The 17,738-nt window shown below is 43.8% G+C and overlaps 2 protein-coding genes across 2 annotated transcripts in view; both read left to right on the top strand.

Moving 5' to 3' along the window:
* The first annotated feature begins 11,703 nt into the window (after positions 1-11,703).
* Positions 11,704-12,821, top strand: LOC120903979 (proteasome subunit beta type-6). The gene is made up of 3 exons (XM_040313668.1): positions 11,704-11,880; positions 12,019-12,218; positions 12,288-12,821. Exons 1-3 carry the CDS (start codon positions 11,830-11,832, stop codon positions 12,724-12,726), a joined length of 690 nt encoding a protein of 229 aa, XP_040169602.1. The 5' UTR covers positions 11,704-11,829; the 3' UTR covers positions 12,727-12,821.
* A 253-nt stretch (positions 12,822-13,074) lies between these two features.
* The window catches only part of LOC120900285, a 100,238-nt gene continuing 95,574 nt past the window's right edge, over positions 13,075-17,738 (top strand). Inside the window, exon 1 of the mRNA XM_040307078.1 lies at positions 13,075-13,173. The gene's annotated coding sequence lies outside the window, so the exon portion shown is untranslated. The remainder of the gene's footprint in view (positions 13,174-17,738) is intronic.

The following is a 17,738-nucleotide window of genomic DNA, read 5'->3' on the forward strand; positions in this document are numbered from 1 at the left end:
CAAAATTGTATATTTCATAGAAATTGCTTTCAGAATGCAAACACAATACAATCGAATTTGAAGCCTATGTTTACTGGTTACAGTGGAACGCCGTTTATTTGGTTTATCCGGGATTCGACCTCGCCCGCATTCTCGAATAACACGAATAATGAATTGGATAGAGCTGTTTATAACAATGTGATCTGGTAACCTTTTATTTTTCAAATATCCTCCTCAGCAGACAATGTCACCTTTGTTTTCAACTGTCATTTCTCAACAGCACGGTTTAACGGATAGTTGGATACAAGATGCCAGGAAAATCGGCGCTGCACTGTATTTCAAACAGAAATGGAGTAAATGTATGTCCATAAACACATGTGGGAATGAAACTACCGCCTAAAGGTATGCAATCAGATAAATTATTATAAGCTTATCCAAGCAATCAAGACTCAGGTAGACTTTGTGTTTTTTAAAGGAGTGTCAATTTAAAATATAAATGTTATAGCCCTTGCAAATTGAAGATATAAAATGGCTTTAAATGTTTAGCAGCTAAAATTCTCTAAAAAATGCAATCCACATGCGAACGCCATGCTTTTTTGACAACCCCTGTTGATGATCTCATTACCTCAGGGTCCCAGTAAATGCAGTTTAATCCGTCTGCATCCATCTTCTTACGGCTGGTCTCACAATCCCGGTGGTTTTTTTATTTACTCTCTCCTGCAACCCCCCTTTTTCACATTGAAGTATCACTTCCTTAACGCTCTCAAGTGCCAAAGTTTACGTTACGTGACTTATTCAATCCGATACGGGGAGGCGAAAAAAGAAACCGGCCTACACACCCACACACACACGTGTCAATGTGCAAAAGAAGAGCTTGTAAAAAGGGGAAAAACAGCATTGCAATGGCCCGTTCCACCTGCCCAGCCTAACTGCCCCGTATATTGATGGGGGCGTGCTAAAGTGGATGAAAGCAGATTGTGCTGAATGCATCGAATGTAGTTACACTTGTTCTTTTTTTCCTGGCCTCTTCTTCTAATGATTGCATTTAGCTTCAGCACTTGTGGGCTAGTGGTAGTGGGCCCTCGATGTGCAATGGGCTGTAGAAAGAGAATTGAGCCGTCGCTCGTTAAGATGGTTGCAGGTTGGTGAATATGAAATGGAATTTTGTTGAAATGTTCAAACCGATTGAATTTTAGCATCATTCCGCTACAAACAAACACTGCTGCCCCGACGCAACTGCTGCCGAACGGTGGCATTTCTTCGTCAACATGCGCACGGAAGCTGGTCGTAAGCGGGAGTTTACCCATCCAAGGCCACAGAGTGGTGTGCATAATCCCTTAATTAAATTTGATTATAATCCTTCGTAATGGTAAAGCTTGCTTCTGGTGCACCAGGTGCATCGCTTGGCTGAAAAGCTGCTCCGCTTTGTACCGCTTACCGTGGCGTTGTGCTTGATTTCAAGCCGAAACGGCGCCACCCACCGTTTGTGATTGCGATCGGATGCTCATCCTTGCTGGCTCATCATTTATTCCGGGGAGATAATGCTACCATTTCACCTTACCAGGGCTTACTTCCTACATTTAATAAGCTTACCGGGTCGTAGTACAACGTGTTTGCGTACTAACAATCAAGACATGGCTTCAGCGAATGAGCTTGAGCGAAGCTTAAGTAATCGTTCGTCTTTCGTGGTGAAGATCTCTTCTCTATCATGCCTTCAAACGCTCACACCTATACACTACACTTCGCCTTAAAAAAATCCATTGCGCACGACATTTAGTTCCACCTGTTCGCGCGGAAAACATTCACCTTCCAAAACAGCTTCACACTCATTAACTTTCCTTTCCATTTACCATGTTACAGCTTTAAAAAAAATACACACACACACACTCAAACTTTGTACTGTGCCACATGTGTAGTAAACTTTTGTCTCGTCCCTGTTTGCACCTAACATTGACACGCGGAAACACATGCGGAAATGTTGTCATATCTCCTGTTACAGAAAATTTCACCGTAAAAAAAGGCGACCTGGTTCATAGCAGATTTACACAAAAAAAAACCTCCAAAACTTTACCCAAACCACCGTTAATGTAGCGGATGACACACCAGCACACCGACCCGGTTAATACTGAACGAACAAAATTTTGCTGTCAACGCAGCCGTTTCCCATTCGGGTGTGTTTTCTTAATGCCACTTTTAAGGCGGAGGGTTATCTTCGCCGGAGAGTACGTTAGTGCAATATGTTGCTTTTGGGGGATGTGTCGTGTTGAATTGGCAATACTAAAAAAAGGATAATTAAATGGGATTGCGTTCAGCGAGAGCGTTGCAAGTTACGGAGTAAAAACACTGTTTTGATATTCTATTGTAAAAAAAGTCAAGAAAACAGTCTTCCAAAAAAGAGACATTTCTTATCGTAAAAAAGAATAGCAAAATTCACCATTTGTGGGTTTTCTCTATTTACTGGTCATTGATGCCTTGCCGGCACTTTTCTTTCGAGCAATAAATTATAATGCTAATTATAAAGTTAAAAGCGTTATGTTGTAGGAGCTAGTGCATACTTTTAGGCGTTTTATTCTGCTTTGGTGACATAATGTTATTAGTTTGATTGTACCATTTCTTTTCAATGTACTAAAATGTTATTTTTCTTTTCTTTTTATTTCTGAAATTTATATTAAACATCTATAAGTTGTTCAGCTGGAACTCTTATCGGTATTATTATAATTTCTCTATAACTTGCCAATGAGTCGTGCTATGGTGGCAAGTGAAAGGGCCGGTCTACAGGCCACAACACTTCACAAATAAATGAATCAATAATTGAACTTTTCTCTTGTTAATATCGTACCGTTACACTGCAACATTGTGTTGAAGCACATCACAAACCACTTGTGACAAGCTCTGTCCACACTGTTGTGTAAAATGCAATTTACGTCATGGTATTGATGTGGTGACTGAATGTGCTTGACCATGCCGCTGGCTAGTTACAGCCCACCTTTCATGTGAGGTTTTGTTCCCATTTTTATGCATGTTTCCACAATATAAACACACACACATACATACATGTTGAACTACAAAAAAAGTTTCATAATTGTGTTGGCCGAAGCTGATTGAATGGTATGGTAACCAATCTATTGACCTATTATTTAGAAATTGTAAAACCAAATTTTCATCTACGAGCACCAAAACCCTTGGCATTACACTCACCCACAACGAGCTTAGCTTGCAAGCACGTGTAGCACATTATTATGCCATCGCCGAGCCCGTTTCATCATAAAGTACTTTCCAATCATCTTAAATTGCATCCTTCCGTTCCAGCTGCGGGGTTTGCATCGCCCTTGTCATCACGCTGCATTTATCCGTTTTATTTTGCAATTGTGAGTGAGTGAGTGTGTGTGTGTGTGTTTTTTTTCCCTGTCTCTTATTGCACCGAGCTGGGCAGAGTGCTTCGGGTTGATATGATTACTTTCCCATGAATGCACAGCGCGTTGTTGTTTTTTTTTACTTTTTTTGTTACTCTGTTTTGAGTATTTGAGGTAGAGGAAGCTACTCTCACAATATGATGAGCTTCATGCCAATAGCAGACCAGCACAAACGCGATAACGGAACGGTATCTCTTCTCAGCATTGCTACTGCTCGTCAAACCTCGAACGCTCACTGCCGCAAAAGGGTGGTACGTGTTTCTTTCAAAAATCGCTAAAAACTGTGCAGCAATTCAGCGCGGAATGAACTACAATGACAAGCTGAATAAAAAAAAGGAAAGAAAGAAGCACTAACAGGCTACCAGACTGGGCAAAGGGAAACAAACTTAAATAAAATAAAACCCCATTTTTCCTCCCGCTGGGCACCAGGAAAAACTAGGACACATTTATATGACTGCTGGCGCGTATTTGCTGATGTGGCGTCCACTATTTGCTTGCTTTTTTTGTCATACTTCCTCCATTTCCGTACCTTCCACTCAGAAGCTTTTGTTCGCCAGAGCTCACCCGAGATAGAGAGAGAGAAAGAGCTCGCAACAAAGCGGGCGATGCTTTTTAGTTTTGATCGTGTTCGGTGCACTCGAGTAGCGCGCGTGCACGCGGGCTCCGCCGTTGTTCGGGCGCGCGATGCTTCGATGATTCAAAGATTGGTACAATTGTGAAGAAATGATCGGGAAAATTTAATCTATTATTGTGCCCCGATCCAGTTACGGAAGTTCGGTGACGTGACCCGCGGGCACCAGCCACTCCCGACCGTCCGATTGTGTATGCTTTGCGGCCACAAAGCGCTGCAGCAGAAGCAGTAGCAAACGGAAGTAGAGTAGAGAAGAAGCAGAAGAAAAAAAATGCACGGTTGATTTCATTTCTTTTTATTTTATTTTAGAAACTCGTCGTGAGGGTGTTTAAGTGACCAAATGGGGGAAGAAAAAAAACGAGAAAGCGAACATTGCTTGACCGGGCGTGTATTATCACGCTGCGACAAAGGGCAATCATTTGCCAAACCGGATTTTCCCCCCTTTGTTCGGATGGAATTATTATAAGAAGCAGGTCGGGTTAATGGAAGGAAAGGATAAGCTTTAAATTCACCGTGTGGTGCTGTTTGATTCAGCAAGCAAAAGTTTAAGCTGCCGCACAAATTTGGCACGCCTGAAGGTAGGCAATATGATGCTTTAGTTTATGCAGTTTTATTTTTTGGCAAAGTATTCGTTCCAGACTGTTCCAAATACCATTTTGAAGTGTTTAACAGCTTTTGTTAAGATGTGAAATGAAATTTAAGCTATCAAAAGGCCACATTAAAAACATTAAATTACATTATGAAATATAATTTGCCTAACTGTATGCAATTTGCAGTACATTTGATGCTTATTTAGGCGCAACACTCCTAAAAATGATTTGGTTTACTATTTTTTTCTTCTTTTCTTTTCTGAATTCAAGCGCTTTTCTTGTCATCTTCTTCTCCCGTTTCCTTCTAATCCGCTTCCGCACCAACGCCACAAACTGCTCGGCACCAAACACAACCAGCGCAACGGCAAACCCCACCAGCAGCACATAGAACAGTGACGCCAAATTCTCAAACTTCAACACCTCATCCAGCGTCGGCGTGCGATCCTGCGTGTAGTAGTCATCGCTCAGCCACGAGCCAAAGATCCCGGACTCCCACAGACAGGCAGCGAAAAAGCTTAACCTCCCCATGAACGGTGAGTGGCGCGGAAAGCTAAACGCTTCCGGCTGTATCAGCAGTTTCTCGCGCAGCAGGTAAAACTTGGGCGCATCGCTCTCGTGCATGGCGTGTGAACTGACCAACGCCCGTCCGTAACTACACGGTATGGCGTGCGCATAGTTTGGTCGAAAATAGTCCTGCCAGTCGGTGGTGAGTGATGAAAAGTCTGTCCGTAGGACAATGCGCAACCCAGTGATGGTGCGTAACGATTCGTTCAGCCTTTCGTAATCGCCCGGTGTGAGCAGTAGCGGTGGACCACCAAGCGCTAGCTGTGCCAGCGTGTCCAGTTCCGCTTCGTACTGCGTTTGGATCATGTACGTAATGATCTTGGCCGTGTATGCCTCCTTCAGCAGGAACAGCAGCACATCCAGCGTGAACAGTATTGCACGATCGAACGCTTTCAGCCGATAGTCGTCCGACTTGCTGCCGAACAGTAGCGCAAGAATGTAGTTCACGGCAAACAACCGAGGCATGGTGAGATTGCCAACGATCGCGGCCAGTACGATCGCGATCACGGTGTACCAAAGATATTGAGAGAACGGTTGCCACAGCTTTAGGATGAACGTTTGCAGCAGCTTTCGCGGTACCAGCACGCACATGCCATCGAACGTGTTTAGATAGAGCTTTTCCATCGTGGTCGGATCCGTTGGCAACAGTCTGTTGAGCGAGAAGGTTACGCGTCTTGCGGCGAGCTGCTTCCGATCCACCACGTTTAGGTCGGACGTGTTGAAGCGTGCATCGTCGGACTGGTGAAAGAACCAGGTGTGTGTGGCATTCTGACGTTCGAGTACGGTTTGCAGGAATTTGTAGTCCGGTCCACCGAACACTCTTTCGTAGCGGTAAAGGTAAGGAATTCGCACGTAGTAGAGCGTTTTGTGTGGGTAACGGTGCACATTAGCAAGCTGATTGAATTGGGAAAGCAGCTGTAGAGCTGTCGGAGGGTCAGCTGGGGTGGATCTTTGTTCGAATAAAATTGGGAAGCTAATTTTAATTGCCTTTGTACGCGTGTTAAGATGCAACAGCAGTACACGGACGATGCCCAAGCTAAGCAGGGAGCTTGCGAGTTGAGTTTCATTCTCTAGCGGCATTGTATCCTGCCACACGAAGATATGGACCGCTCCCGAGGACCAGTGTGCTACACGTGACAGTTGGAGCATCTGGTGGTAGACTCTTCCCTGTACGGGCAGTACCGAATGGTGGCACATTAGTATGAGAATTAAATAAAAATCAACAGAAAAGAAGCTTGCCTTCACAAACACCACGATCATTGCACACTTGGTTTCCTCTGTCGAGCGCATACCCAAACAAGCTTCAACTCCACTGCAGTGTCGAACAACTCGAGGGTTCGTCGCTTGCCACTCGACTGTACTAGGTGATCCAAAGAAGCAAGCCCCACCAGCAGAATAACCTAAATGACCCTTCATAACATCATGGAGAAACCTGCCCAACGGTGTTTTAGCTTCATTGCGAATAGGTTGCAATCCTCCACCAGATGTGAGAACGATTCGGTGCAAAAACAACACACACAGCACTACGGAAACCTTCATTGTAACTGACCAACGAACCCGTATTGAGTATGTATCGAACTGCAGTCCTTTTTGCGACAGTTGTGAATATTCTCACGTATTTCCTTGCAATTATTATAAATTGCTGCAGCTTGTGGTGCATTTGCACAGATTACAATATCACGAATGATTGCACATTCAATGATTGTGTTCCCCGATTTTGTCAAATTGCTACCACATTCGAAATGGTGTACTCCAATTGCATACTGTAAGGCGCATTATTCTGAGGAAGGAATTTTGTGCGCCAGAAAGTATGCAACACGGCTGACAGTTTGCACAACGAAGTAATTGCTTTATTTACTGTTGGCTCGAAACAAACTACTTTTGTTTTTTGACCCTCTCTTAACAACGCACCACTTTACCGTGCGCCGACACCACTGTACGCATCTTCGGTCGACCGAATTTCGGTGACAGTCAGTAATGGAAAACTTTGCTCAACACTTTTATGAACGGAGCAAAGACAACAACAACGACGACGATGACAAAAAAAAACAACTGCCAACACAATAACAAGGAAAAACTATCGCAAAAGTGAAACAATCACACTGGTGCCATCGAAACTTAACAGGCGCGGCGCAGTGGCAGTGGCAAGAAGAGGGAAGGTCATTATCATTTGCCGGGGTGGTGAAGATCGAAAGCACGGAAAAGTTGCTTTCCACCACCCATTTCCAAACGTTCATAATTTCCCCGCAGCCTCCACTTTCGCTCCATTTCCTCACTCTCTCTCACTCTCCCTAGTGTCCTGGTGTACTAGCGCCGTGCGCTATTTGTGCAAATAAACAGTGTTTGCTGCTGAAGGGAGCACTTTGCTGTGTGTTTGTGTATGTTGTGTGTGTATGGGGCAGAAAGTTTTTGCGGATTTTCGATTTTCGGTAGATTTTGTTCAAACACGATGTTTGATGCTTTTTTCGCCCCACGCTTCTGGCCGGCACATGTGGGAAAAATTTGGTCTCGTTCTCGACCAACCATGGCCTTTTCACACCACACACACAAGTGTGTGACTGGGTAGTGGTGGTGGTGGTGTGATGGGTGGCAGTAAAGCTTTTATACTAAAGAATGAGCCTGTCTGGAAGATGTGATGTCCGGGTGGAGAATGATAGTAAAATTTAACTTTTGAAAAGAGGAAAAATGATAAAGGAAGTATTGATGTGAAATGGAAATGAGTCTGTACTTGAAACAGATTACAATCATTCCTCAAATATGAGCTTATAATTATAATCTTGCTTTTTATGGACCATTTTTCAGAATTTAGTGGTACACTTTAAGCTTGTCACAATCTTTTGCGTCGTTTCATCTTCTCACAGCAAATGATACATTATTGAAACATGAATATTTGCTAGAAAAAAGGTTAAATGAAGTAATGAAAATTATATTTGATTTTATTTACATTTACATATTTGATTTATTTACATTGGATGTACCACTGTTCCAAAATGTATAGCAAATACACAAACCATTTTGTTCATTTTATATTCTATTATTTTGTGACGAATTCCTCAAAGAGCCTTTTCCATTATTTTCGAAGTACAATGCAAAAATCTAGAATAAATTGTATGGTAGTGACCAAACGACATACTGTGGAATTAACAGTATAACAGAACCAAAACAGTATGACAGGATCCTATAATTATCCTTCCAGGACGAGCTCCTGCCATAAAAATAATACCATAACGAAATATGTTTACGTACGCAGCCACCTGCAAGGGACACTGTTTCACCTACCAGAAACATCAGGTTGAAGTGGCGTTAGTGATGTGATTGTTTCGCATTTAGTACATAAAGTTAAAAAAAAATCAGTAGAAAACAAATAGTTTGATTTTGTTCCAAGCAATCATATATTTTAAAAATTTATATATCACTAAATTACTAATTGTGTAGTTAAGTGTAGTAATTTCACACACAATAAATCAAACATAAAATTTAAATTCTTTGCAAGAAATATTTTGATCCAGAATGAAACAATTTTATGTCTTATCTGATAAAAAGACGCAAAAAAGAAATCGTTAAAATTTACCTTGGTGGATCCGCCAGGTGAAAAGTGGAAGTTATATTCGCCCAAATAGTTAGCTCGAATTCTATAGCTGATCTGAGGCTGTTTAACACAAAATCGTTCGGATGTCGTACTTTGTGGCAGATTAAGAGATAGAAAGTATTCTCTAGATCCTTGCAGCTGCTTCGCCTGATGTGTATGGTTCACGAAGGACCTTGAAGGCTTGTAAAGAAGGTGTGTGGAACTTGGAAGAACTTCATAATTTTTTAATGCATGACATCGGTACGAGGTGGCTCTTGTCAAAGTGTCAAAGACTGCCCAAGCGCCACAGATTAAGCTTAAACGACTGGAAAATTGAATATCCATAGAAAAAAATGAAAGCTCCACAGCTTCATTGGTTTGATCAATAGATGGCGTATTACAACTCATCATTATTTGCTATCCTTTTCTTGTAATGTGGTTTCGACAAGTTTCATCTTATCATGACCTATATAGCCTTCTAACTTTCTGAGGGGGTTGTCATGGTTATTGAATGATGTATGCTCAAATTGGCAATCGTATGCACAGTTTCCTATAGCAACAGTTAAGGCACTACACTAAATGTTTTGTCTCTTTCTTGTTTGAATGGACCTTTCCCAAGTGCCACAAATCCACTAAACGACCACTAAACGGCTTCTTAACGACTCAAACACTCTACCTAAACGGAATATAGAAAGACTTCGTTTAGCAGACGGCAAACGACTCATGCATTCTAAAAATAGCGAAAAAGCTGGTGGCGCTCTCTGTTGGTGGGATACCCCAACCAGTTGAGCTTCATCGCTTGGAGGAGAGCTTTCCCATTTCCTCTGTACTGTTGTATGGTTTCACATTGAAGTTATGCATCGCTAGAACTAGAACGGCGATACGTTTGTTTAAATACTAAACTCCAACGGAAACCACCAGCACTGAAGCAAGTGAGATTTGAGTAATTGTCGTTGGTGTTAATACCTACGTATCTGACCACACGACCATTCATATAGATTTTTGCTCGGAAATTTAAAAGCTGTATAGGTCATGATAAGATGAAACTTGCCGAAACACATTGCAAGAAAAGGATACTTTACTTACTTACTTATCCGGCGATACAACCGCTTTGCAGTCTTGGCCTGCGTCAGGAGTGTCCGAAACCGCTCACGGTCTCGCGCCTTCGTCTGCCAGTCCGTTATCCCGGCCTTAATGGCGGACGCCTCCACGCCATCTTGCCACCTCAATTTGGGCCTACCACGCCTCCTCTGTCCTTGTGGACGGCCTAAAAAGACTTTACGGGCTGGGTCGTCCGTTTCCATGCGTACAACATGGCCAGCCCACCGGAGCCTGGCGAGCTTAATACGCTGTACGACAGTGAGGTCGCCGTACATCTCGTATAGCTCGTCATTATAGCGGCTCCTCCATTGTCCTTCCACACATACGGGGCCAAGTATCCTTCTGAGCATCTTCCTCTCGAACGCGGCTAAGAGGGCTTCGTCAGATTTGGACAGTGTCCATGTCTCAGAAGCGTATGTGAGTACTGGTACTATATAGGTACTATATAGTCCCAGCTTCGTCCGTCGCGACAGGTTCTTTGAGGTGAACTGCTTTTTCAGGCTGTAGAATGACCGGTTGGCAGCCAGCATCCTTGCGCGCAACTCAACTTCCATACTGTTGTCGTTGCTGACCTTTGACCCAAGATAGGTGAATTCTGGGACGACTTCAAAAGTGCGTTCACCTATCTGCACGTCACGCCTACGTAGATTCTGATTATTTGTTGGCGGGCCCGCTGATGTTGCCACCATCAGTTTGGTCTTTGCCTCGTTTATCTGCGTATGCCAGGATCTGGGTTGACTTATAGAAGATGGTTCCCGTAGTCTCCACCCTCGAGTCGCGGATGGCCCTCTCAGCACCAAGTTGAATAGGAGACAGACAAGCCCGTCCCCCTGGCGCAGACCCTTGGTGGTAGCAAAAGGTCCTGAGAGTTTTCCATCCACCCGCACCTGGCGTGTGACGTTGGTCATAGTCATTCTAACTAGCCTTATCAGTTTGGCCGGGATTCCAAATGAGCTCATGGCGTCGTACAGTTTTACCCTGGCTATGCTATCGTATGCGGCTTTGAAGTCTATGAAGAGATGGCATGTGTCGTTTCTGTATTCAGCCATCTTCTCCAAGATCTGCCGCATGGTGAAAACGAAGAAAAGGATAGCAATATAATAATCAGTTTTAATACGCCATCTATTGATCAAACCAATGAAGCTGTGGAGCTTTCATTTTTTTCTATGGATATTCAATTTTCCAGTCGTTTAAGCTTAATCTGTGGCGCTTGGGTTTATTCACTTTCAACCTCTGTAATTTGAAAACCCCTCTTATTCGACAGTCCTATCGCCTCTCAAATAAGAGAGGGTTCACTGTATGTGAAATTATGTAAAATTAAAGAGCTTTTAGAGTTTTAAAATAAACATGCACTTAAAAAAACACAAATCGTGTTCTATATTTTTTCGATGACGCCTTGGTTTAAAATAAAACACAAAGAAAAATAATCCCTGACACCCAGGCATTAGGAAGCTCCTTGAACACTATTCAAAAGACCCAGCTGGAACTTTCATGCTGTTTATCTACTGCAAAAGGCGAATTCAAGCAACGATCTTTTGCATGCCAAAGTTAGCTGCTTTAGCACATTTGGCTATTTGAGCGTTATCGTTAAGAAATATAAATAATATTTGTTTTTTATGGACTACATTTCAGGAGTTATTTTATTTAGGAGGAACGGTGCGAAAAGGCCATATTGCTTACCATGTGCAATTTATTAGATGAAAAATTATAACTGAAACCCGAAATAAACGGTCACTCAGGCATCAATTCAAAAATTTAACAACAAATGTCATTTGCTGCTTGGGCGTTGGCTAACGTCTTATCAAACGTCACGTCGAAAGTGACAGTTCGCGATTCTGCTTGTCATTGGCTGTCTGTCATTTCTGCTACCAGCGCACAACAAAACAAAACCGTAAACGGATCAGATAGGCAAAACTTTTTTAGCAAGTAATTTCCAGTTTCTTGTGATTTTAGTAGATTAACCTGTGTGAAAAAACATCCATCATGGATTCGGATTGCTCTAACGACTGGAGAAACGCTCACCACAGCACGGGTGTAAGTAGATAGGCGACTTGTTTTGCATTGCTCTCCCGGCAGTACAACATAACCTCCGCGCTTCGACATCGATCTCATGATGATGGTGCAAAAATCGGAACAAAATAATTTTACCCCGTTTACCCATTTTTCTTCCAGACCACAATCATGGCGGTGGAGTTTGACGGTGGGGTCGTGATCGGTGCCGATTCGCGTACCAGCACCGGTACGTACGTCGCGAACCGCGTCACGGACAAGCTGACCAAGCTGACGGACAAAATCTACTGCTGCCGTTCCGGGTCGGCCGCAGACACACAGGCGATCGCGGACATCGTTGCCTACTCGCTGAACTACCATGAGTGAGTGCGGGAAGAAGGATTTGTGTGGTCAAAATACGCATTTAAAAACGTTAAATTATCACGTTACAGGAATCAAACCGGCGAACCGCCGCTGGTCGAGGACGCTGCGAACGAGTTCCGGCAGTACTGCTACAACTACCGCGATACGCTCGTCGCCGGCATCATCGTGGCCGGGTGGGACGCCAAGCACGGCGGCCAGGTGTACTCGGTCCCGGTCGGTGGTATGCAGATCCGGCAGAGCGTCACGATCGGCGGGTCGGGCAGCTCGTACATCTACGGCTTCGTGAAGGAAAACTATCGCGAGGGGATGCCGCGGGACGAGTGCGTAGAGTTTGTGAAGAAATCGATCTTCCACGCGATGTACCATGATGGTAGCTCGGGCGGCGTGTGCCGCATCGGGGTGATCACGAAGGATGGCGTCGAGCGGGAGGTGTTCTTTGCCCCGCGGGATTATGAGAATGTTGGTGCGCGCCGTGCCGGAGCACCGAGCGTTTCCGTGCAGGCCTAAGCCGGCCGGGGAGCGGGTGAAACATGGTGAAGAAGCGTAATTTTGTCTGTGGTCTGTGGTTAATTGGAATAAATCTTTCCTTATCAAACAAAACATTCAATATTTTCTTTCTTTTCGATATTCAATTAATTTAGAAACGTCAAATCAATAAAAAAAAACAATTGTTTATCAACCACCCGTTGTTACCCCCGTCCTGTGCTTCGCTAACACGCTCCGTAGACAAGGATGGCAAACAGCCCAGCAGCACATCCCGATGCAACCTGTCCCATCATCATCGTTCGTGTTGCGCATGCGGCCCTTCTGCCGAACGGTGCCGAAACCCGAACCACAACAGCAGCAACGGCAGCAGCAGCAGCTGGACCAACGGCGAAAACTTCAGTTGTGATGCGGGTTGCATAGGCTGCAGGGATTTATCCGGTCCGTCGGTCCGTCTCGTCCCCGGGAAAGGTAACGCATTGCACGGAGGTGGCGTTTTTTTTAAAGATGCTGTTGATGTTGTTGTTAGATGTACCTTTATTCCTTGTCCTCGGTTGCTTTTAAAAGGTGTGCGTGTGTGTGACTTGACAAGCCTCCAGTGCGGCTAGTTAGCTAGTGGGGTAGGCAAAACAACACACTCATCAAAGCACACAGTGAGTGACAATTTTCACGGTCACCGCAGCACAACCACCAACAGCAGCAACAGCATTGCCTCGAGTTCGTCGGCCTACTGGGGGGGATGCAACCCCTTCCCACCCCGCAAAACGAGCGCGCGCGTGTGTGTACTTCATACGAAATTTGACCAACATTAAGGAAAAAGGCTGCAGCGTGGGAAAATCAAACAGCTTCCCCTGTGTGCGGGAGTGCTTTTTAGTGTCCTTATATATGTGTGTGTGTGGTTGGATGAAATTCCCATGTTTTGGTTGGATGCTGTGTACCAGGCCCCCAACGCTGCTCGGGGTTGGACCCGTGCACAAGCTTTGAAGCAAAACAAAAACGCGATCGATGAATGAAACAAATGAAAATGAATGAAACTGCGGCCGAGGCAGCGGTGGTTGTTGTTGGTGTGTGCAAGGGGGAGGGAAAAACGCAGAGGATAAAACGTGACCACAAGCCGTGTTCGTTGCAGTAATGTGCCGTTCGTGTACGTGTGTGTGTGTGTGTGTGTGTGTTTAGGTGGGAAAATGTGCTGCGGAATGTGTGTATGCGTGCGGAAAAACAGCCCGAGCGCGTGTGTGTGTGCACGCTGGCACACGTTTGCAAGGCAAGTGTTTAATGAAAGTGTGCAAAATGACTATCTCCACCACGTCACCCAGCGTTAATGGGGTGAAATAGTTAGTTTTCCGTATTGAAAGGAAATCATATATTAAACATATACTTTAAAATGTTTTAAATCTTCTTTCACTTTATTTACTTCATTTCCAGTTAGAACACCAATCTTGAACTTGAACTTGATAGAAAAGCTTCAACTTAATACTAAAACACGCTGACAGCGCAAACAACATCAGATGATGTGAATGTGTGTGTGTCTCTCTCTCTCTATCTCACCTCTTTTCTATAACCCTCTCTTTCTCTCTCCATTGAGCTATGGCATGACCTGCAAATTTGGGTCCCCTGATTTGGTTCCAAACATCAATCCCCCAACGTTAGCAACCATGCAGCAGCAGCAGCAGCATGCCATGCTTCGTCACTACTACGTGAACTCTACCACAACACTGCACTCCCGTGCACACATACATTAGCATGTACATACACACACACACACGTTCTAGACGGTCATCAGCATGCTCTGCATCATGGGGGACATCCTCGGCCTCGGCCAACCCGAAAAACAACAGCAACAACCGGGGCAGAGATTTCGACGGAGAGACCACGAGCGGCCAGCATCCCAAAAATCGATATTTAAACCAACTTTTGCCCCATAGAAAATCGTTTTCAAGGAGCGAGGCCCCTTGATTCGGTATGCTGATTTTTTAATGTTTTGCAATTTTTATGCATCCTTCCCGCTCGCTCACACTCCTTTTTCGCAATGGGGAGGGAAGCTTGACCCCGTCGCTGTAGCGACTGTGGTGTGTGTGTGCTTGTTTTGTGAGGCAAGTCACACACACACACGCACACCACACGGAACGAGCCTCCGAACTTTCTACAATCGGAGCCGGTGTGGTCGGAGTTTTCCAATTGGATGGCATCGCGGGCAAAAGCGGGGAAAGCGAAAAGGGCGGGGAGAAAATCAAATATTTTCCCAAACAACACACGGTTGCGGGCTTTTTGTTCGTCGGCGACGTCGTCGTCGTCGGTCCAATGGCTTTGGATTTTGCTCCGTGAAGTAAGGGTGAAAAGGGAGAGGTGGGGGGTCTCTCATTTCCCACTTCCGCTTTGCCACGCCACCGCCTGCCCGGTGGATAAAACCAACTCTTGGAAAATCACCAATAACCTAGATTTTGGGGAGGCTTTTTGTGTCTGTGTCTGTATGTATTGTGTGGCCATGTCTCATATTTGCACAGCCACTACACACCCGGTACAGAACACACACACACACCACGGTGTAGCACCAATGGGACAAATCAGAATTCGGAGTCTGACATTTTTCCTCCCGTGCGCCTGCAATGCTGCAAAACGTTGCACGAACGGTTGAATTATTTAGCGAAATTCGGTTTCAATTAAGCTCAAACGAAGCATTTAAAGCTCTCCCCGGTCCCTTTAAATCACCGAAGAAAAGGCCAGGTGGCTGGTAGGTAGGGAGCAAAATTGAAACATTTCGCTTTTCGGCCGACTTTCGCCGACGCAACTCAACCGTACCCATATTTACCAGTCAGTTGGCTCGCTAATCGTTCAGCACAAACACGGGCCGGCGATCACTGGCGGGCTGGGTTTGTTCATTCTTTTTCTCTCCCTCTCTCTATCACTCCCCGTTTTGTTCGTCTTCTGCGTTCCCTCGGCGACACACTTTCCCGTCGTCCAGTGATGACGATGATTTACCACTGTTTTTTTCGTTGCTGCTGCTGTTGCTGCTGCCGATGCTCTCCGATGACTGTATCCATCCTCCGCAGGTTCGGTGTAGGGAAAATCGAGAGAAGAAGAGGAAAAATGCCACACAAGAACAAAGCTAATACCGCACGATGTCTACATGAATGACCATTTCTAACCTCCCCCAATAACCCGCTCCCCTGGATGGGAGTAGTTGAGGGGAGATGGCCAGATTCGCCGGTCGATTGACGATGGAAATGGAAATGGACGGCTGAGTGCATTCGTCCTTCGGCCTTTTTGTGGGGAGGGGACAGGACTTGTGGATCGGGCTGGGAGGTACAATGTTTTTCGTGGTAGTGTTAGGACATGGATTTTCCCCCGCTGCCAAAGAGCAACGTCGACGATTTATGAATTTGTTTTTCGTCGGGCGGAGGAGGAGATGGACACGAGTTTGGTTCGAACTTCTCGTACGCTTCGGTTTTTCCGAGGTGGGGAAGGTTTTGCAAAGATGTGTTTTTTGGGGATTTGTTTTGTGGGATGTGTACTTGGACTTTGGTGTTACTTATGTTGTTTTGCTACGATTTTTATCAGATGTATGTGTTTTGGCAATATTTCGGATTGGTGCAAACATATTTCTCGTTTTTTCCATCTATGGTTTTGCTAGTTTAATTGTTGTTAAGGGCTTTTGATTTGTTTCATATTACAAGCCTTGACAAGCTCTTGGACTTGGAAAACCTCTCTATGTCATTCTTTCAATCATTATCTTTCACAAACTTGCATGTATTTGTTAAGTTTCTAATCGACAGTTTAGGTTGTCCGGTGTTGTTATCATTACACGAATAACACACCTTTCGAGGCTATCTTATAGATCTTTTAGGGTATTTAGAGCTTTACCTCCTCATTCGTTGCCTTTTAGACTCATCAAAACTCTTGCTGATCCATTTCATGACAGATATTCAATGATTGGGCGTTAGCTTATTGTGTATGGGAGTTTGGGAGCAACACTGGCAGTGAAAGGATTTTTTTTTCCTAAATCACTAAACATTAAACAAACACATTAAAAAAAATGGATAGTACTTTTTTTTGTCTTGATCATGGACTCATGAAATACAAAAGAAAAATGACATGACATGTATTTAAAAACTGTTCAAAATGTCGCATCATTTTATTTATTTACTTATTTATTTATTTGTAAATTTGTAAATTTTTCCCATATATGTGTACATTGCGCCGAATCAACCCTTTTCTATGTTTTAAAAAGGCATAATTACAAACATTCTTGTTTATTGACTGAAATAGTAGATTAAAATCATAAGAACGGACATAAATGGTTGATAATTTTCAAATACAGGTTGAAAATCAATTCTTTGGATTTTTAAAAGCTCGATCCAAAAGTCAATTATTGTGCATTTGATGATTGATGTGTTAAAGCAGTACAATTTGGTAAAAATAAGGTTAAATTTAGAAAACCGCGTATCACCGAATCCGCGTGTAAAAGTTATCGCGTATTTCGGTGAATACCTGTATTGTCAAAAATGCTGTTAATTCTCTTTTGCTTGGTGCTTAAAAAATAACATCAGTTTGTAGAATAAATCGTATTTTCTGTTCTGTTAAAGATTTTAAATAAAACACCATTTAATAACATTCTAACAATAAAAGCCGAAAGTAAGTGTAAGGTAAGGTGCATCAATTTTACCCCATATTCCCGCACATGAAAATTTTAGATGTATTGTCAAGTGTATTTAGGAGTATTCAATGAAAACTGCAGTTGATCGGTTCATAGGATTGAACGCAAGACTGACACATTGATAGGACTGCGCGCTAGTCACTGGACTACGAATTTACGAACGTAAGCTGACTCACGTTGATCTGGACTAATGGCGCATAAAACAGAGTCCGCCTGACTAAACACACACACCTTATTCCTTAAATGGTGAAAAGATGTAGAAGCAAAATGACAAAAGAGTCAAATAAATTAGCAACATATGTCACTCAACAAGGGCATTGAAATATTCAAACTTTTACCAAACCCGGTAAAGGACCTCTTTCTTTCCAAACCATTACATGCA

This window comes from Anopheles arabiensis, chromosome 3, assembly GCF_016920715.1.
Source record: "Anopheles arabiensis isolate DONGOLA chromosome 3, AaraD3, whole genome shotgun sequence".
Taxonomy (NCBI): Eukaryota; Metazoa; Arthropoda; class Insecta; order Diptera; family Culicidae; genus Anopheles; species Anopheles arabiensis.

Excerpts from the sequence above, each read along its gene's own strand:
- LOC120903979 (XM_040313668.1), top strand. The coding sequence starts at position 11,830 with ATGGATTCGGATTGCTCTAACGACTGGAGAAACGCTCACCACAGCACG. Across the intron at positions 11,881-12,018 it reads ACGCTCACCACAGCACGGGT|ACCACAATCATGGCGGTGGA; the intron begins GTAAGTAGATAG and ends TTTTTCTTCCAG. Across the intron at positions 12,219-12,287 it reads TACTCGCTGAACTACCATGA|GAATCAAACCGGCGAACCGC; the intron begins GTGAGTGCGGGA and ends ATCACGTTACAG.